This window comes from Mercenaria mercenaria, chromosome 11 (assembly GCF_021730395.1).
Source record: "Mercenaria mercenaria strain notata chromosome 11, MADL_Memer_1, whole genome shotgun sequence".
NCBI classification, from domain to species: domain Eukaryota; kingdom Metazoa; phylum Mollusca; class Bivalvia; order Venerida; family Veneridae; genus Mercenaria; species Mercenaria mercenaria.
Window position 1 is genome coordinate 69,886,978 of NC_069371.1, and position 22,650 is coordinate 69,909,627.

The following is a 22,650-nucleotide window of genomic DNA, read 5'->3' on the forward strand; positions in this document are numbered from 1 at the left end:
AAGTAAGGATAGCAAATGTAAATTATATATACATTGGTGTAAAATGTGTGGTTTATACTCATACTGCCTTGATTTTGCAACTTTTCAACAGACAAAATGGATGTTAAAAGAATATAGCATGTTATTTTTCATGTTGTAGGTGCATTATGATTTTGGGTTGAGAAATATTTTGTCAGTATTGAGAACTCTAGGAGCCAACAAGAGAGCCAGACCAAATGACACAGAAAGTACAATTGTAATGAGGGTGCTGAGAGACATGAACTTGTCCAAACTGGTATTACTTCTTTTATCATGTGATTTAAATGCCAAGATTAATTTTGAGAGAATTCGAAAGATGCTTGCTTTTTAGATGGAAAGGTGAATATAGATTACAATATTAAAAAGATACACATTTTTAGCTCACTTGTCACGTAGTGACAGGGTGAGCTTTTGTGGTTGTCCGTCGTCCATCCACAATTTCGTGTCTGCACGATAGTGGTTTCATTTATGATTTTGTTTTAACCAATCTTTCACACAACTTGTATCACCATAAGATCTTGGTTCCTTTCTTGAACTGGCCAGATCCCACTATGGTTTCCAGAGTTATGGCCCTTTCGGGGGCCAAAATTAGCTATTTTGACCTTGTCTGCACAATAGCAGCTTTATTTATGATTGGATTTTTACCAAACTTGCACACAACTCGTTTCACCATAAGATCTTGGTTCCTTTCTTGAACTGGCCAGATTCTATTATGGGTTCCAGAGTGATGGCCCCTGAAAGGGCCCGAATTAGCTATTTTGACCTTGTCTGCACAATAGCAGCTTCATTTATGATTTGAATTTAATCAAACTTGCACAAAACTTGTGTCACCATAAGCTAGATCTCGGTTTCTTTCTTGAACCGGCCAGATCCCATGATGGGTTTCAGAGTTATGGCCCCTGAAAGGGCCAAAATTAGTTATTTTGACAATGTCTGCACAATAGCAGCTTCATTTATGATTTGATTTTAACCAAACTTGCACACCACTTGTATCACCATAAGATCTCGATTCCTTTTTATAGGCCCTAAGGGATGTATTATGTTATCGCCACGGTGTCAGTCTTGTCTGTCTGCCTGCTGGTTAGCAATTTCCCTTTCGCTCTGTATCTCTTGAACCCCTTGAAGGATTCCTAAGAAACCTGACACAAATGTTCACCTCATCGAAATGATGTGCAGAGCGCATGTTTCGGATGGCTCACTTCAAGGTCAAGGTCACGCTTAGGGGTCAAAGGTCATATGACTTTGTTTTGTGTGTATATTGCTCTGCATTAAAATGCATTGCATTGCAGTGCTCTTGTTTTTATTTGGCAGATACTTCTTTTGTTCACTTAAAATATTTTTTTTAATTACTTCCCTTTTATGTTACTATAAATAGCTTATTTATTGGCCGTAGGAAAAAAACGAGACCACTTTTCTCTGGTACAACATGGATGGTACCTCCTATTTTTAGGTGTATTTTGACATATCTGTACCTTTAAGAAAATTTCAACTATATTTTCTCATGATTGTTTTGATTGATCTTGATTATTAATTTTTTGACTTTCTTGTCCTTAAGTGCAGTGATAACAGGTGAGTGATATAGGGCCATTATGGCCTTCTTGTGTTACTATAAATTGCTTATTTAGTAACCTTTTTATTATTTGGCTGTAGGGAAAAACCGAGACCACTTTTCTGTGGTACAACGTGGATGGTACCTCTAATTATTATGTCTCCCCCAGGAGACATATTGTTTTTGCCCTGTCCGTCCTTCCGTCCGTCCGTACGTCACACTTCATTTCCGAGCAATAACTGGAGAACCATTTGACCTAGAACCTTCAAATTTCATAGGGTTGTAGGGCTGCTGGAGTAGACGACCCCTATTGTTTTTGGGGTCACTCTGTCAAAGGTCAAGGTCACAGGGGCCTGAACATTGAAAACCATTTCCGATGATTAACTAGAGAACCACTTGACCCAGAATGTTGAAACTTCATAGAATGATTGGTCATGAAGAGTAGATGACCCCTATTGATTTTGGGGTCACTCTGTCAAAGGTCAAGGTCACAGGGGCCTGAACATTGAAAACCATTTCCAATCAATAACTAGAGAACCACTTGACCCCGAATGTTGAAACTTCATAGGATGATTGGTCATGAAGATTAGATGACCCCTACTGATTTTGGGGTCACTCCGTCAAAGGTCAAGGTCACGGGGGCCTGAACATTGAAAACCATTTCCAATCAATAACTAGAGAACCACTTGACCCAGAATGTTGAAACTTCATAGGATGATTGGTCATAAAGAGTAATTGACCCCTATTGATTTTGGGGTCACTCCATCAAAGGTCAAGGTCACAGGGGCCTGAACATGGAAAACCATTTCCGATCAATAACTAGAGAACCACTTGACCCAGAATGTTGAAACTTCATAGGATGATTGTACATGCAAAGTAGATGACCCCTGTCGATTTTGGGGTCACTCCATTAAAGGTCAAGGTCACAGGGGCCTGAACATTGAAAATCATTTCCGGTCAATAACTTGAGAACCACTTGACCCAGAATGTTGAAACTTAATAGGATGATTGGTCATGCAGAGTAGATGACCCCTAACGATTTTGGGGTCACTCTGTGAAAGGTCAAGGACACAGGGGCCCGAACATTGAAAACCATTTCCGGTCAGTAACTTGAGAACCACTTGACCCAGAATGATGAAACTTCATAGGATGATTGGTCATGCAGAGTATATGACCCCTAACGATTTTAGGGTCACTCTGTTAAAGGTCAAGGCCACAGGGGCCTGAACATGGAAAACCATTTCCAATCAATAACTTGAGAACCTCTCGACCCAGAATGTTGAAACTTCATAGGATGATTGTTCATGCAGAGTAAATGACCCCTATTGTTTTTGGGGCCACTCCTTTAAAGGTCAAGGTCACAGGGGCCTGAACATTGATAACCAGTTCTGATCAGTAACTTGAGAACCACTTGACCCAGAATGTTGAAACTTCATAGGATGATTGAACATGCAGAGTAGATGACCCCTATTGATTTTGGGGTCAGTCTTTAAAGGTCAAGGTCACAGTGGCCTGTTCATGTAAAATCATTTTTATACGCCCGTTTGAAAAAACGGGACGTATTATGGGAACGCCCCTGGCGGGCGGGATGGCGGGTGGGCGGTCGGCGTCCACAGACTTTGTCTGGAGCATATCTTCTACATGCATGAAGGGATTTTGATGAAACTTGGCACAGTTGTTCACCATCATGAGACGGAGTGTCATGCGCAAAAACCAGGTCCCTAGGTCTAAGGTCAAGGTCACACTTAGAGGTCAAAGGTCAAATTCAAGAATGACTTTGTCCGGAGCATATCTTCTTCATGCATGGAGGGATTTTGATGAAAGTTGGCACCATTGTTCATCATCATGAGAAGGAGTGTCATGCGCAAGAACCAGGTCCCTAGGTCTAAGGTCAAGGTCACACTTAGAGGTCAAAGGATACAAGAAAGAAAACTTTGTCCGGAGCATATCTTCTTCATGCATGGAGGGATTTTGATATAACTTGGCATAAATGTTCACCACCACGAGGCGGAGTGTCATGCGCAAGAACTAGGTCCCTCGGTCTAAGGTCAAGGTCACACTTAGAGGTCAACGGATACAAGAATGAAAACCTTGTCCGGAGCATTTCTTCTTCATACTTAGAGGGATTTTGATATAACTTTGCACAAATGTTCACCACCACGAGGCGGAGTGTCATGCGCAAGAACCAGGTCCCTAGGTCAAAGGTCAAGGTCACACTTAGAGGCCAAAGGTCAGATACAAGAATGACTTTGTCCGAAGCATTTCTTCTTCATGCATGGAGGGATTTTGATGTAACTTGGCACAATTATACACCATCATGAGAGGAAGTGTCATGCGCAGTTCCCTTCTTTAGAATTACTTCCCTTTGTTGTTACTATAAATAGCTTATATTGTAACTTTTTCATCACTAGTCGTAGGGAAAAATCGAGACCACTTTTCTGTAGTACAACATGCTTGCTACATCCAATTATGAGGTGTATTTTGACCAATCTCTACCTGGTAAAGATTTTTGTGTGGACTTGCAATTTTTTTTTGGATTTTTTTTTTTTTTTTTTTTTAAGATTATCTTCCCTTAGTTGTTACTATAAATAACTTATATTGTAACTTTTTTATAATTGACCGTAGGGAAAAAACAAGACCACTTTTCTGTGGTACAACATAGATGTTACTTTCAAATTTTAGGTGTATTTTAATGTATCTCTACCTGGTAAGGAGTTTTTTTGTGGACTTAGAAAAACAAATGACTTACAATGATTACTAAACAACCACAAAATTAAAATTCCATTTGCAAATACAGGTGCTAGAGTAAAGAAATTTGCTGTGACGGGTGTATATTGTGACATTCTTGCACTCTTGTTTGGAAATAACTTGAGTACCACTTGACCTACAATGTTGAAACTTAATAGGATGATTGGACATGCAGAGTAGATGACCCCTATTTATTTTGAGGTCACTTTTTAAAAAAGCATTTTCTAGTTTGTAGGTGTATTTTGACATATCTGTACCTGATAAGAATTTTTTTTGTTTGTTAAATTTCTTCCCCTTGTTGTTCCTGTCCTTTGGACTTAGATATTTTGTATTTTTTCTGAGGACTTAGATTTATTTCTAATTTCTTCCATTTGTTGTTCCTGTCCTTTGGGCTTCATCAGTCAAAATTTTGCTCCTATCCTCCTCTGATGTAATCCTTCAGGCATGAAACTACTGGCCTGATCTGAAATAATCTTATTTGAAGTAACTTTAAGAAAATTTAAACTATATTTTCTCATAATTCTTTTGATTGATTTTCATTATGATTTTTTGACCTTCTTGTCCTTAAGTGCAATGATAACAGGTGAGCAATATAGGGCCATTATGGCCCTCTTGTTAATCCCCCGCCACAAGTGGTGGGGGGTTATAGGAATGGTCTCCATCCGTCCTTCCGTCTGTCCGTAACGCTTTCGTGTCCGCTCCATATCTCCTAAACCCCTTGAAGGATTTTCATGAAACTTGGGTCAAATGATCACCTCATCAAAACGATGTGCAGAACCCATGAGTCAGCCATGCCGGCTCAAGGTCACAACTCAAGGTCAAAGGTTTGAGCCTTCCATTTTGTGTCCACTCCATATCTCCTAAACCCCTTGAAGGAATTTTATAAAACTTGGGTCAAATGATCACCTCATCAAGAAGATGTGCAGAACCCATGAGTCAGCCATGCCGGCTGAAGGTCAAGGTCACAACTCAAGGTCAAAGGTTTGAGCCTTCCATTTTGTGTCCGCTCTATATCTCCTAAACCCCTTGAAGGAATTTTATAAAACTTGGGTCAAATGATCACCTCATCAAGACAATGTGCAGAACCCATGAGTAAGCCATGCCGGCTCAAGGTCAAGGTCACAACTGAATGTCATAGGTTTGAGCCTTCCATTTTGTGTCCGCTCTATATCTCCTAAACCACTTGAAGGATTTTCATAAACTTGGGTCAAATGATCACCTCATCAAGCAAATGTGCAGAACCCATGAGTCAGCCGTGCCGCTCAAGTCAAGGCACAACTGAATGTCAAGGTTTGAGCCTTCCATTTTGTGTCCGCTCTATATCTCCTAAACCCTTGAAGGATTTTCATCAAACTTGGGTCAAATGATCACCTCATCAAGGCGATGTGCAGAACCCATGAGTCAGCCGTGCCAGCTCAAGATCAAGGCACAACTTAAGGTCAAAGGTTTGAGCCTTCCATTTTGTGTCCGCTCTATATCTCCTAAACCCCTTGAAGGATTTTCATCAAACTTGGGTCAAATGATCACCTCATCAAGGCGATGTGCAAAACTCATGAGTCAGCCATGCTGGCTGAAGGTCAAGGTCAGAACTCAAGGTCAGAAGTTTCAGTCTTCCATTTTGTGTCTGCTCTATATCTCCTAAACCTCCTTCAAGGAATTTTATAAAACTTGGGTCAAATGATCACCTTATCAAATTGATGTGCAGAACTTATGAGTCAGCCATGCTGGCTCAAGGTCAAGGTCACAGCTTAGTGTCAAAGGTTTGAGCCTTCCATTTTGTGTCCACTCTGTATCTCCTAAACCCCTGGAAGGATTTTCATCAAACTTGGGTTAAATGATCATCTCATCAAGAGCTCATGGATCAACCATGTCAGCTCAAGGTCAAGGTCACAACTCAAGGTCAAAGGTTTGAGCTCTGTATCTCCTAAACCCCTTGAAGGATTTTCATGTAACTTGGGTCAAATGATCACCTCATCAAGACGTTGTGCAGAATTCATGAGTCAGCCATATCAGTTCAAGGTCAAGGTCACAGCTAAAGGTCAAAGGTTTACCCTTTCACTATCCATAACAGTGGCGGGGGATTTAGCTGTCTTTCAGACTGCCTTATTTTTTTTAGCTCGACTATTCAAAGAATAGTCTAGCTATTCTACTCACCCTGGCGTCGGCGTCGGCGTCGGCGTCACACCTTGGTTAAGTTTTTGCATGCAAGTACATACAGCCATCATCAATTAAAGGCATATAGCTTTGAAACTTATTTTTTCTTTTTCTAGGTCAATTACCAACCTCTCTGGGTCAAGTCCCATAACTCTGACATGTATTTTGAGCAAATTATGCCCCCTTTTGGACTTAGAAAATTTTGGTTAAAGTTTTACATGCAAGTTACTATCTCCAAAACTAATGCAGATATTGATTTGAAACTTCACATGTGTCTTCGGGGTTATAAAACTAGTTGATAGCAGCAAGTCCCATAACTCTGACTTTCATTTTGGCCAAATTATGCCCCCTTTTGGACTTAGAAAATTCTGGTTAAAGTTTTGCATGCAAGTACATACAGCTATTTCTAAAAGGCATATAGATTTGAAACTTATTTTTTCTTTTTCTAGATCAATTACCAACGTCACTGGGTCAAGACCCATAACTCTGACATGTATTTTGGGCAAATTATGCCCCCTTTTAGACTTAGAAAATTTTGGTTAAAGTTTTACATGCAAGTTACTATCTCTAAAACTAATGCAGATATTGATTTGAAACTTCACATGTGTCTTCGGTGTTATAAATCTAGTTGATAGCAGCAAGTCCCATAACTCTGACCTTCATTTTGGCCAAATTATGTCCCCTTTTGGACTTAGCAAATTCTGGTTAAAGTTTTGCGTGCAAGTACATACAGCTATTACTAAAAGGCATATAGATTTGAAACTTATTTTTTCTTTTTCTAGATCAATTACCAACCTCAGTGGGTCAAGTCCCATAACTCTGGCATGTATTTTGGGCAAATTATGCCCCCTTTTGGACTTTGAAAATTCTGGTTTAAGTTTTACATGCAAGTTTCTATCTCCAAAACTAATGCAGATATTGAATTGAAACTTCACATGTGCCTTCGGGGTTATAAAACTAGTTGATTGCAGCAAGTCCCATAACTGATATGCATTTTGGTCAAATTATTTCCCCTTTTGAACTTAAAACTCTTTTGATATTTAACCTTTTTGGGTAATATTTTCCTGCATCTGGGACAATATTTCGAATAGTCGAGCTTGGCTGTCTTGCGGACAGCTCTTGTTAATTTGGGCACTTAACACTAATGACTAATGGTAATCAAGAGCAACTGCAGTTATCTAGAGTTGAGTTAGCTTCAGTTTATCTTAAAATAAGATTTAGCATAACATGTACAGTGTAACTTCCGAAAACCGAACGACCTCCGGACCAGCCCAGAAGTTCGGTATTTGGAAGTTTCCGGAATTCAGAAGTTTTGAAAATTTGTAGGCAAAGTGGACGTGGTGCACAAGAGTTATATTTTCTTATATGTAGGATGAAGGAGATTATTATTGTTTATAAATAAGTTAATACTAGTATATAATAATTAATTAATTGATTGATTAATTATTTAATTACAAACATTAAGGATAATAAATACATAACAAATATAAAGACGATTACATACCTATAATAATAGCAATTTTACCATCTCTTCGAGTCCTGAGTCCGTCAATATTTAATTAATGTTGATAATGCATATAAAAGTTTAATCACTGTAACTAAATCAATTAAAACACCTGTCTTTCTTTCATTCAAACCTCAGAACGTTTTTCACAGGTAAGATATTTAATTAATGACGTTTTCATAAATAGAATAGAAAATGAAAGTAATCGCCGATTACTTTCTTACTTTTGCATCAAATGATGATTGTGATTATAAAGCATGTCAAAACAAACGACTGCTGCTAAAAGATAAACAAAAAGACATGTTGACAACTTGCCACGGGCATTTTTGGATGAACAGGTTACACTTTAAATCTGGCAAATATTTTGCTGTTCGGTTTTCAGAAGTCAATTTTAGTGTTAAAATATAAACGGTCTTTAAAAAATCGTCCGGTTTTCAGAATTCAGAAGTTCCGGTTTTCCGAGGTTAAATATATATAGAAATAAGAACAGAAATAAACGGGACCTTGAGTTTCCTGTGGTTTTCAAAGGTTTCCGGTTTTCAGAAGGTCCGGTTTTCGGAAGTTACACTGTATATGGATTCTTCAATAGGTTATGTAGAGTAAACAAGCTGTATACATGCAGTTGTTTATTGTTTGGAGAATATGTTGCAATTCTATATTAAAGAAATTGATGTTTTTATTTTTTGTAGGTAGATGAAGATGAGCCTTTGTTTATGAGTCTTATTGCTGACTTGTTCCCAGGTATAACCCTCGACTCTGCAACTTATGCTGAACTTCAGGTGGCAATATCAAATCAGGTGGAAGCTGCAGGATTAGTAAACCATCCCTCATGGAATCTGAAACTTGTTCAGGTAATATTTTACTGTGATATGTTACAATATTGCACATAAAATAATTTGAAGGTTCCTATAATTATTAGGTAAAACTCTTGAAAACACAGAAGGCAGCTTATTGTTACAGTAGATATTTGCATGTGCTTGAAACATTTGCAATTAAGATTTAGTATTTTTTCTTGTGAATTCAGTTTCTTAAGGTAGTTCTGCACGTTTGATAAACCGGAAGTGATGGCGTAACGTAATTTATCCGGAAAACGTAGAATAAAGCCTGGATTCGGCGTACGGAAATGAAAATCATTCTATGAATTAATGCCAACCCGTGAGTAAATTTATTACAATGACACTGGTACTATCTTTCTGAATTAGAAATATGATATTCAAACATCTGACATCTTAAATAATTTAAAATAATGTCTTAAAATGAGCTTAAAATGTGTGGTTCGCTTTAATCATGGTCAAATATCTCAAAAATAAGCACACGGACCTACACATTTTATTTCACCACATTATAGGCCATATGTTTATTTACGACTGCGAGAAGTTTCATTAAAATCTACATTGTAGAAAAAATTCTATTTGAGAAAATGTTATGAAAGTTGTGATTTTCCCATAGACTGCCATTATAAAAAAATGCGTGAGGTCAAAAAATTTCAAATCAGTCTAGCAAAAAATCAAAAAATCTTTTTTATTTGCTGAATGTTCTAGGTATATTTTGAAGTTTTGAAAAATCAGTGTTTAATCAAATTCTACATTGTAGAAAAAATTTCGATCCAAACGTGCAGAACTACCTTAATTGGTTTAAATAAAAGTCTTGTATCAATAGAAGATCATTTGAATTTAGCATAGTTAACAAAAAACTAAAATTGCTTGTTGCAGCTGTATGAAACCCAGCGTGTACGTCATGGAATGATGACCCTTGGACCAAGTGGGGCTGGAAAGTCCTGCTGTATTCATGTCCTCATGAAGTCTATGAGTGACTGCGGAGCTCCACACAGAGAGATGCGAATGAACCCAAAGGCTATTACAGCACCACAAATGTTTGGTAGACTGGACGTTGCTACCAATGACTGGACTGATGGTATTTTCTCTACTCTGTGGAGAAGGTCTCTGAAGGCAAAGAAAGGTAAAGCAGAGTTCATGTAACTTTTTATGCCCCCACTTTTGAGGGGGAGGGGCATATAGATTTGCCCTTGTCCGTCCTTCCATCCTTCCCTCCGTCCGTCTGTCCGTCCTTCCTTCCAAGAATGTTGTGTCGCGCGTAGCTCCAAAAGTATTTGACGTAGAGTCACAAAACTTTACAGGAATGTTGGTCAGCATGTGTAGTTGTGCACCTGGGGTTTCCCGTCCAGATTCATTCAGTCGTGTAGGAGTTATGGCCCCTAACTTTGTAAAAATCGGTCATTTTAATGTTGTGTCGCACCTAGCTCCAAAAGTATTTGACCTAGAGTCACAAAACTTTACAGGAATGTTGGTCAGCATGTGTAGTTGTGCACCTGGGGTTTTGCGTCTGGATTCATTCAGTTGTGTAGTAGTTATGGCCCCTGATTTAGTAAAAAATTGGTCATTTTAATGTTGTGTCGCACGTAGCTCCAAAAGTATTTGACCTAGAGTCACCAAAGTTTACAGGAATGTTGGTCAGCATGTGCAGTTGTGCACCTGGGGTTTCGCGTCTGGATTCATTCAGTCATGTAGGAGTTATGACCCCTGACTTAGTTAAAAATTGGTCATTTTAATGTTGTGTCGCACTTAGCTCCAAAAGTATTTGACCTAGAGTCACCAAAGTTTACAGGAATGTTGGTCAGCATGTGCAGTTGTGCACCTGGGGTTTCGCATCTGGATTCATTCAGTCATGTAGGAGTTATGACCCCTGACTTAGTTAAAAATTGGTCATTTTAATGTTGTGTCGCGCATAGCTCCAAAAGTATTTGACCTAGAGTCACCAAAGTTTAAAGGATTGTTGGTCAGCATTTGCGGTTGTGCACCTGGGGTTTCGCATCCGGATTCATTTAGTATTGTAGGAGTTATGGCCCCTGACCTAGGAAAAAATTTGTGTCCTTTGTCATGTAGTGGGGGCATCTATGTCCCATGGACACATTTCTAGTTAATTTTGATATAGTGCCCTCAAGTTAAGTAAGCGTTACGAAACTTTGGAGAGAGCAATTCTTGATTTTGTCTTAACAATGTAGTCTGTTGGCTTGTTTGATTGTTTTGGAGATGTTCTTTCATCAAATATGTAATAAAAAGAGAAATTCAAATAGTCAGTATTGCATATATGTCTTCAGCTAGAACTATTTATATAACAACAATTACTTCACAGCATCCATAGCAGTATTAGGTAGATCAGTGTAAGACTTTCTGCCATTATTAAAGTACATTTCTCTATGCTTCAGGAGAGCATATCTGGATAGTCCTGGATGGTCCAGTAGATGCCATTTGGATTGAGAATCTCAACTCTGTACTTGATGACAATAAAACTCTAACCTTGGCCAATGGAGATCGTATTCCTATGGCACCCAACTGTAAGATAGTGTTTGAGGTACACAACATTGACAATGCTTCTCCAGCTACTGTGTCCAGGAATGGTATGGTGTTCATGAGTTCTTCAGCACTTGATTGGAGGCCAATTCTACAGGTAGAATATGAATACTAAGCAAATACAACAATTCTTGCATATAAAAGGAAGAATAAAGTATTTCCAGCAGAACAGAAAATCTGAAATTACTGAACATGGTCTGTAACATATTATCATTGACGTGTTTTCCTTTTCTTTAAAAATATGATCAAACTCAATAATTCATAGCTCGTATACAACTCATATACTATGCATAGGAAATAAGCAAATAAAGAATGGAAAAACTCCTTCAAACAATATATACATCAATAAAGACTAGTAGAAATTACTTTAATAATGAAGCTGTACAAAATGATTTTCTGTTTGAATCAAATATGTACATGAAAGAAAAATCTTCTAGTCTTTGGAAGCCAAGGCATTTCTTTCCCTTGGACATTCTGTTTGATTTTGTCTACGATAACTGGTGGGGTTCAAAGAGGAGATGGTGCAGTATTTAAACTAGAAAATCAGCTTTTATGGCATTATTATGAAAGGGTTTCACTACTATATAAATTGTGTTGTAGGGATATTTGAAGACAAGAACTGCTCAGGAAAGTGATGTTCTGTATGGACTGTTTGACAAGGTGTTTGATGATATCTTCAGATATGTTAACCTGAATCTAACCATGAAGATGGAACTCCTTGAGTGCAATCAGATAAGACAGGTTAACAGATTAATGCCTAATTATTGGATTTTTAAGCTGACAATTCACATAATTGTCACATTTTTCAGCAGAAGTGATATTCATTAAATATTTACGTAATAGACAGAATTTTAAAACTTAATGTTAATTCACTCAGGGTTTGCACAAGCTTGAAAACTCCTTGAATTTCAAGCTGTTAGATGAAAAGTGCTTGAATTTGCAAAAACCTCCTTAAAACTCCTTGAATTCGTTTCTTGCCTTGAAAAGTGCTTGAATTTATGATAAAAGTCCTTGAATTTCCTTCTTGAGAAATTTTGGTCAGGTTAATAAAAATAGATCGTAAAAGACACATGGGTATATGTACGCATCGCCAAGTTTTATGTCTACATAACCTATGTGTACCGTACGATACGGGTTTTAGACAGACTGGGACTAGGAAAATTACAACGTGTAAAATTTACGGACACCATTTCCATTTACCGATATAGAAGAAAATGTGTATTTTCAACAAAAAGTGGCTTGTATCCTATCCATGGCTGGTCGACCACGAAAAAAACGGAAAGTAATGTGCAAATATTGTAACAAAGTTATTGACATTAGTTCAAAGGGTGAATTGGCGCTGAAATCGCACGTCAAGTCTGAGAAGCACAAGAAAAATGTACCTGATCAAGTCACCCACGGCAATTCTTGATATGTTTACTATTTACATTATGTTTACTGTAGCTATTCATCAATTGTTAGCCAGTCATTTTGTGTGTAATAAGTGCGCGACAGGGCTTACCGACGAGTAAATGATAGTACGGTATGGGTTTTACTACTCTAAACGCAATTATCACAACGTGAAATTTTATCGGTGTTTATTTTGTAGAAAATCGACAGAATTCGTCATGAGTAAAAGAAATAAATATGACTAATGCGATTTTGTAGTCCTTGAAAATGGGGAAAAAATCCTTGAAAAGTACTTGAATTTTGTTTTGAAAGTTCTGTTTGAACCATGGTTGTAGACAATTTAAAAAAACTTAATTTTTGCAGGCAACAGACTTGCTGGAAGGTTTGATTCCAAAAAGAGATGATAAGGGAACATTACCAAGTTCTCATCTAGAGAAATTATTTATTTTTGCTTTAATGTGGAGTCTGGGTGCACTACTGGAACTGGAAGACAGAGCGAAGATGGAAGAGTTCATTGTGACTCAGTGTAGAGACTTGTCTTTGCCACCAGTCAAAGATGATGAGACAATATTTGAGTATTTAGTGGATGAAAAAGGTAATCTTATGTTACACAAAATGACATATTTAACAAACATTAGCATTCCAGTTTATTTGCCAGTAGCACAAATCTAGAGAAGTATTCCGTGAAGAGTAGCATTTTCTAGAAGTATAGTTCGATTAATATCAGTACAGGAAAGTCTAGGGAGTTTACATGATGTAGACATTAGACAGTTTTAAATTGCTATGTACTGTATTCTTTAATACTTCCTGTACCTTGTCCTGATAAATAAAAAAGACTTTGTTTCTATGGCAATCACAATTGTTTAACCTCTCCCTGGCTTGTCGTAAATAGTTAAAAGTAAATGTGATAATGGTAGATTTAATGATTGTTTCTAACATGAGATTCCATACTCGGTACTTGTTTATTAGAGAACATTGTACAAGAATAAATGAGATAATATGTGAATTTTATCATTGTGTTGTAGGTCAATGGCTCCATTGGTCCTATAGAATAGAGGAGTACATTTATGCATCGGATTTTGTGCCCGAGTTCTCTTCTATTCTGGTACCAAACGTGGACAATGTCAGGAGCAACTTCCTTATTGACACTATAGCCAAACAATACAAGGTTTGTGCCAGTTGTTGAGTTATTTATGTTTGCTGTTCAGAAATAACCCAGTTTCAGCATCCATTCTGTTTTGACTTTATATAGAGGATATTGTAAGGTCGAAATAAATTTCACCAAGTGAATACCATAATGCAATGTAAATTATGGTGTTCATAAGTGAAATATATATCAATCTTACACTGAAACAAACAAATGTTCTTTTTATTTTATGTATTTTCAATGGTTTTTACCACATTTTATATCCATTTTACTCCCATCATCCCATGAATTGCGTGATGTCACAACATCTTATGTTGAAAAACTGTCAAGTAGTTCTATGATGTTTCCAGATATCTCGTATTACAATGGAACATAAATCTGTGAAGGTATATCTTATTAAGTGTGGTTTACCAGGAATTTCCAATTATTTATGATTCATATTATTTCGCATTAAAGTGCAATTCGTACCAGTGAAAAATAAAAATGATACTGTTTGAAATAGTGACAATATCAATTTTATTTCACAAATGTATTTCAGTACTTCACTGAAAAGCATCAAATAAATGGTGGTCACCATTGAAATGAATATCTTTTTTTTGGGGAAAAACGATATCATTATACCTGGCACAATTCAAATTTCATGTGTAACTTTTATCAGAAAAAATAGCTTATCAGGTTCATTTAAAGACTTCTGAAATAATCATATAGTTGCAATTAGATGTTATGATGTTGTTAAGCTGGAAATTTAACTTTTTTGCAAAAGGATAGAATAAAATTATTATAATGTTAATGGGAAACAGGATATATGACAGCAAAGTGGTTATGAGAAATGGGTGATAAATGTCAAATTTAGTTGGAACTTTATAGGAAGTCTAAAAGGAATTTTACAAGAAAAAAGGTCAAGCATACAGCAGTTTAAATAGGTATGATATAAAAAAAATGTGAGAAAATAAAGTTATTAAAGTAGTATGTGATATTCTTTGTAGGCTGTGCTACTGATAGGAGAACAAGGAACAGCCAAGACTGTGATGATCAAAGGAAATATGGCCAAGTATGATCCAGATGCCCACCTCAGCAAGAGTTTCAACTTCTCATCAGCTAGTACACCTTTGATGTTCCAGGTAGGTCTTACTGATTATCATTTGGTCTGTCTGCATGTAAGGATACTCTCTGCTTTTTGAACAACATACTTTTGGCGCTTGATACAACTATTCTGAAGGAGATTAATACTAAACATCAAGCCTATTTGGTGTACCAAGTGTGCCGATGCTGTACAATATAGCACCAGTAATCAAGTTGTAATTACACTATTGTTGATCAGGGAAGTTAAAGAATCAATGTATGTGTTGCAAGACACTGTGGTAAAAGTTGATTTATTTGTATTAGAAGAATTTTAATGGTACATTTTAGAGAACAATAGAGAGTTATGTTGACAAGAGAATGGGCAGCACATATGGACCTCCTGGTGGAAGGCGCATGACTGTTTTCATTGATGATGTCAACATGCCCATTATTAATGAATGGGGAGATCAGGTATAGTCATTGTATATTTGATATTGTAGTAAATAGTTAAATTTTGTTAGTAAATTGTTTTCACATTTACTATACTCTCATTTATTTAATTGCTACACAATAAGATATCTACCAATTTTCATTTTGATATAATACTTCATACTTAAAAGGGGATTTCCATCTTGGTCATATTTAGCAGCAAGTTATTTTTTGTGGATATAGGACTTAATCAGAAACATATTTAGATATCATTGGTATAATGGTATCACTTGCATCTATAGATACATTAGTATCAATGTCAAGAACATACTGTAGAGTGTGCATTTTGCTACGTTGTTTAGAGGAAACTAGGTTACTTTTCCCAAAAATAATGGAATGGGCAGGGGCACTTAATCTGGTTGATAACCAACTCTGTAATGGCAGAAAGGTAGGTCTGTCAGATGCATGTTTAGTTCTTTAGTAAGTCTTTACTTCTCAGCAGTGAGTGTACTATTCATGAACAATGTAACTGTTGGAAAAAAAAATCTTTTAAATTGCATTTGATTTATCACTGAATCTATGCATCCTAAGAAAGGGCACTTCTTTGAATAATGAATCCTGTGTGTGTGTGTGTGTGTTTAACGTCTTTTTCAACAATTTTTCAGTAGTGGCAACACTGTTGATTTCATTTTTATTTGACAACATAGGTTACAAATGAGATCACACGTCAGATGATGGAGATGCATGGAATGTACAGTCTAGATAAACCTGGGGACTTCATTTCTATAGTAGACTTGCAGTTTGTTGCAGCTATGATCCACCCTGGTGGAGGCAGGAATGATATTCCAGAAAGACTGAAAAGGCAGTTTTGTATCTTCAACTGTACTTTACCATCAAACAACTCTATTGATAAAATCTTCGGTATGTTTAAGCTCAACTTTTAGCTCACCTGAGCACACAAAAGCTTCAAGTTGCGCTATTGTTATCACCCCGTGTCTGTAGTCATGTCATCAACAATTTGATTTTTAACACTGTAGAGGTCACAATTTTAGCCCAATCTTAATGAAACTTGGTCAGAATATACCCTCAGTAAAATCTCTGATGAGTTCTTTACTGCATCACCTGGAGTAAAAAGACTTGGTCACTAGGTCAGTTAATAGGGAAACCTTGTTTCCAGGCAACATTTTCTACCACATTTTTATGAAACTTTGTCAGAATGTTTGCCATCTATGAAATCTAGGTCAAGTTTAAAACTGGTTTACCTGGTCAAAAACTTAAGTCAATAGGTCAAATCATAGAAAAACATTGTAAACACTCATTTTCTGTTTGATCTTCTTAAAACTTTGTCTGAATCTTTATCTCCATAAAATCTAGTTTAAGTTTAAAACTTAATTAACAAAAGATCTTAAACTAGGTCACTAGGTCAAATCATATAAAAAAAAAGTTAACAGTCTAGAGGCCACATCTATTACTTAATCTTTATACAGTTTTGTGAGATCGTTTGTCTCTTTGAAATCTAAGTCAGGTTCAAAATTGGGTTACCTAGGTCTCTAGGTCAAATCACAGAAAAACCTTACTAACACATAGAGGCCACATTTTCATTTTCTGCTTGATTTTCATATAACTTTGTCACAATGTTTGTCTCTATAAAAGCTAGGTCAAGTTTGAAACTGGATTATCTAGGTCAAAAACTAGGTCACTGGGTCAAATCATAGAAAGACATTGTTAACACCCAAGTCAAGTTTCACAAATGATTACAACAAAGGCTCATAAGAAGGTAGCTATAAAGTTTTATTGCAAAGATCATGTTTAAGAAATCAATATGTTGCCAGATTTAATAGAAACTTCAGTTAAATATGAGATGTTTTAAAATATCAGTAAAAGACCTGTAAGATGGCAACAGATACTTTGATTGACATACTGACATAAAAAGTAATTTCTATTTTGTCAAAAGCAAATCTTTTTGCAGTCTTTTATGTGACTAATAGCATTCATAAGAAAACTAATTGAATTTCTGGTAGTGAAGATGTTTTACTGTTACAGGTATCATTGGATGTGGATACTTTTGTCCTGCAAGGTTCAACACTGAAATATGTGAGATCACAAAGTTGTTGGTTCCAGCAACTAGGATTGTTTGGCAGGCAACAAAGGTACTGTAGGACAGAAATTTCTCTTTTTCTGACTGATTGAAGTTAAATATACTGACAGACCTGGAGCAGTACCTTACCTAGGGCGAACAGTAATTAAAACCATACCAAAAGTTATTTTGAGCGGCTGTATAACAATTACTTTGTTCATTTCCGTCTTTTCCTGTCCTGTACAGTCCCATTTATAGAACTAATACAGATATCTTTCTATTTTTTCTTTTTCTAGGTCAATTACCAATCTCACTGGGTCAAGTTTCATAACTCTGACATGTATTTTGAGCAGATTATGCCCCCTTTTGGACTTAGAAAATTCTGGTTAAAGTTTTACATGCAAGTTACTATCTCCAAAACTAATGCAGATATTTAATTGAAACTTCACATGTGTCTTTGGAGTTATAAAACTAGTTGATAGCTTCAAGTCCCATAACTCTGACCTTCATTTTGGCCAAATTATGTCCCCTTTTGAACTTAAAACTCTTTTGATATTTAACATTTTGGATAATATTTTCCTGCTTCTGGGACAATATTTCGAATAGTCAAGCTTGGCTGTCTTATGGACAGCTCTTGTTTTGATGAAAGTATTCCCCTTTTCAAGGTAGGTCTTGGCAAAATGATCTTTTTCTTCGAATAACTCTTAAATCAGTTGTAACTTTACATAAACCTGTTGGCTCATAACAAAATTGATATATTAAGGTTTAGGAGTATATCACCAAAACACAGAAATATTCTGTAAATGAACAACATCGTTACCAATCTTATAACTGACCATTACATGTTCTGCCATACAGTCCCATACTTAAAATATTCTGAAAAAGTTGTCCCCCTTTGAAAATGAATGCCATTTGTAAAAATATAAAAATAAACAATTGCTGAAAACTGTGTTCCACCTAGTTATGTGAAATTTCAACACTCGCACGCTATTTCAAATGCATCAAAACGAACATGTGTAACAGTTCCTTGAAAATGGTGAGTTTTTAAAGGCATTTGACGTGGGGCCCCTTTAGGCCGTCATTTTCCGGAAATGTTTAAATCAGTATACTGACACTTGTTTTGTAGAGTAATATATACGCTATCATTACAAAAACTACAAAACATGTGTCAGTATACTGATATAAACATTGAATTCCGGAAAAGGACTGCCTAAAGGGGTCCATCTTCCGGACAGTCAAACGCCTTTAAAAACTCACCATTTTCAAAGAACTGTTACACCAGTTTGTTTTGATGCATTTGCAATAGCGTGCGAGTGTTGAAATTTCACATAACTAAGTGGAACACAATTTTCAGCAATTGTTTATTTTTATTTCTTTACAAATGGCATTCATTTTCAAAGGGGGACAACTTTTTCAGAATATTTTAAGTACGGGTCAGTACGGCAGAACATGTAATGGTCAGTTAAAATATTGGTAACGATGTTGTTCGTTTATCAAAAATTTCTGTGTTTTGGTGGTATACTCCTAAACGTTAACAAGTGTCATAGCTGTTACTGCTTTTTTTTTTCTCTTTCTACTTGCACTGATAGGTTTGATACATAAAAGAGAATAACATGAGATCAATTGAAGGGAATTTAATGTAAAATGTTTTGTGCCCCTAAACTGTTTTAGGGGAGGCACTTGGAGTTACCTTTGTCTGTCCCTTGATCTGAATATATGTTGTGGATATTCAAAAAAAAATTGACTTAGAATCATCAAACCTCACAGGATTGTTATTCATTTGTGAAGTTGTGTGCCTGGATTTGGATTTCACAAAGCCAGACTAGAGTTATGGTCCTTTGCATAGTCAAAAATATTCATAAAGTGACAGGAGTGGGGACACACGCTAGTTATAAGAGGAATGAAAAGACATCATAACTCTGCCCTGAATAATATTAAAATTAACTTGCTGTACATTTTTTCAATATTTCATAAAGCACAGGGTATTTAACTTCATCCTTTAGTCTTCATGAATGGCAGAAAGTAGCCAAGTATCAGCCCTGAAAAATATCCTGGAATTACCCCTGGTATAGCTATTTTGGCTTATTTTAGCAAAATAAGTTGACATAACTTAGAAACAAAGATTTTCAATTAATTAGATGTTTTGATCCTTTTGATGTTTTATTTATTTTTTTTGTCAAAAAGCATAGAAATTTCTATTATGCTCCCGAAGGGAGGCATATTAGTTTTCAACTGTCTGTCCGTTCGTTAGTTCGTTAGTTTGTTTGTTCGTTTGTTCGTCACAACGTTAACTTTTTGCATGAAGGCACTTTACTTGTGAACCACTGCACCCAGGACCTTCAAACTTCACATGCTGATAGTACTTATTGAGAACACTACCCCTACTGACTTTGGGGTCACCAGGTCAAGGTCACAGGGGCCAATGTTAACTTTTTGCATGAAGGCACTTTACTCGCGAACCACTGCACCCAGGACCTTCAAACTTCACATGCTGATAGTACTTATTGAGTACACTACCCCTACTGACTCTGGGGTCACCAGGTCAAAGATCAAGGTCACAGGGGCCAATGTTAACTTTTTGCATGAAGGCACTTTACTCGCGAACCACTGCACCCAGGACCTTCAAACTTCACATGCTGATAGTACTTATTGAGTACACGACCCCTACTGACTTTGGGGTCACCAGGTCAAAGGTCAAGGCACTGCGGGGGCATTTGTCACTATTAGTGACAGCTCTTGTTTAAACATATTTTAGACTAGTCTTAACTTCACTACATCATTTAAGAGAGTAGTATTGGTGGTCACCCAATATTGATGGTAACTGTTCAATTTTGAAATCTGACTGTCAGTAACCATAAACCTGTTTTATGTAGGTGAAAATGTTACCAACACCTGCCAAGTTCCATTACATTTTCAACTTGAGAGATTTGTCCCGTATCTGGGAAGGCATGTTGAAAATCCAAGGAGAGGAGTGTTCTGATAGAGCCACAATGCTTGGACTTTGGAAGCATGAGTGTACTAGAGTCATTGCTGACAGGTAAGAATAGATAGTGAAGTAGTTTTCTGTCATCATGCATTCTGGAACTTTAATAAACTCAAAAAAGTTTGCCACACAACCTAACTTTTCCATAGCAGTTTAAGATGAAAGTCAGACTGAAAAGAACAGAAAGTACTGTAAATACCCATGTATAATGCACATCCCCGATTTTAGCCCAAAATCCTGGGGGAAAAAAAAACATTTTTGGTCAATTTTGAGCTGGATGGAAAACGAAAGAGTTTTTATCTCTGCCATGGAGAGCAGCAATCGGTCACGCAGTACTATCGATTTTTGTTTTCTCGAAAATAAAACTTATATCATTAAGTTTGTTGTTGTTGTTTTTTTAATCAAATATTTTGAATAGAGTAGAAAATAAATAAAAATAGGAAGCAAATGTTTCAATTTTTCAGATTGGTATCTTTCAAATGACATGAGCTTCTCAATTCAGACCGATAACAAAAGGTGTGAACGTCTTTTTGATACGATCAAATAGCCAGTAATTATCATCAGTTTAAGGGTGTCACCTCATGTAAATTTTGTTGTTCACAGTTTGATCTCGGTTAAAAATAATACCCGATCTTTAATTAGTATCATAATATTTGTGATTTTTTATATTTCTTTCATCGAAATACTATTAAATTTATATGAAATTTATTTTGTTTGAAAGAAAAATAAAGCACTTGATCTTTTACGGAACGGCAATCTCAGATTTTAGCATAGACAGTAAGTGCGGAGAGTAGTTTCCCTCTACCAAAATGGCGAAAATTGTAAACAAACTTGTTTTGAAGTTGGAAAATTGTCTATACCTGTGTATAATACGCACCCAAAAAACTGAGCATTATAGATGGGTATCTACGGTAAGTCTTTATTCTTAAAGAAATAATAATCTAATTTTCCAAAGCACATCTTGAATCTGTCACAGATTCAGTCGCACAAAAAAGTATATATAGCAGACTTTCAGAACATAAGTCATTGTTCATTGATTTCTTCTCAAAAACATTCCAAGTACAGTTTATATCTATTTTAATACCTCAGATCAGCAAGCCCATCTCTGCAATGGCAGATATTTACTTTCCTGTTGGGTAAAGTTCTTAGAAAATTAATCTGTACAGTGCAACCTTCAAAGCAATGTTCCATGTACAGAAGTTGCCCTGTATTTCAATATTGTAATTTACCCAACTATCCTAGTTTTATACCTGTAGATCTATTTTGTCTTCTCTGTCTTGTCCCAAACAGTCGCATACTTTGAGCATTGTATCCAAATGAATTATTATGCAGTGCGATATTAGAAGGTAGGGATGTTGCTTGAAAAATTTGTGTTGGATGAAATTGTAACTGTAATTATAATATGCAGTTTCTACTTAAAAGTGAAGGTTAAAATACACTGTATTTTTTTGACAATAGATTGTGGCATTAAAAAATAAATTGTTTTAATATGTAGCAGTAGCATATGACATCTTAATTATTTCTTAAGGGTATTTTGAAAACAACAGAAAATTTCAATTTATCACCAGGCTGTACTTGATTTAAATGGTGTACTGCTCTGGTCAAACAGTCTGATATTGACTATGCACTGTATTCAAACATATTGGCTGCTGACTACATGCCTAATAAGCCTGGATCAGAGCAACAGATTGGCTGCATATTTGTGTGAATACCCAATTAAATTTGCAAAATGATAAATAAATGGAATTTTGTTCAGTGCATATCTAAACTCATAGGTAGAACCAAAATATTCGATTCTCATCCTGTTGCATGTGTATCATTGTATATGTCCCTGCAAAATTTAACAGTTGTTGCTGGTAGATTCAGACACTTGCTGACTATGAAGCAAATTCCCAACACAGTGTTACTTCCCCTTATTGGTACAGTAGGTGGTTGTTTGACAATATTCCTATGTGGTGGTTGGCAGCGATACAGCTTGAAAATATCCATTTTTTTTATCTGTATCTCTTTTTACTATGACCTCGAAATGGGGAAGAAAGAAAATTCACAAGGATTTATAGCAAAAGGAAAAACAAAAAAACCCATATAAAACTGTTATTACTAACTACTTTCATAGTAGTGAGATGGCCTTGATGTGAGAAGTACTTTGAATTACATTATATTGAGTGGTTAAATATATTATTTACAATAAATAAGAATGCTGACAAGAAATTTACACA

The 22,650-nt window shown here is 36.2% G+C and overlaps 1 protein-coding gene across 1 annotated transcript in view; it reads left to right on the plus strand.

The window, feature by feature from the left end:
- Positions 1-22,650, plus strand: part of LOC123532722 (dynein axonemal heavy chain 8-like) — a 330,542-nt gene that overhangs the window by 182,389 nt on the left and 125,503 nt on the right. The window contains exons 45-56 of the mRNA XM_053518182.1: positions 140-274; positions 8,663-8,824; positions 9,686-9,932; positions 11,200-11,441; positions 11,945-12,085; positions 13,097-13,328; positions 13,759-13,901; positions 14,867-15,001; positions 15,291-15,413; positions 16,079-16,292; positions 17,415-17,521; positions 20,322-20,485. Of these exons, the coding sequence (XP_053374157.1) occupies positions 140-274; positions 8,663-8,824; positions 9,686-9,932; positions 11,200-11,441; positions 11,945-12,085; positions 13,097-13,328; positions 13,759-13,901; positions 14,867-15,001; positions 15,291-15,413; positions 16,079-16,292; positions 17,415-17,521; positions 20,322-20,485 (2,045 nt within the window). The remainder of the gene's footprint in view (positions 1-139; positions 275-8,662; positions 8,825-9,685; positions 9,933-11,199; positions 11,442-11,944; positions 12,086-13,096; positions 13,329-13,758; positions 13,902-14,866; positions 15,002-15,290; positions 15,414-16,078; positions 16,293-17,414; positions 17,522-20,321; positions 20,486-22,650) is intronic.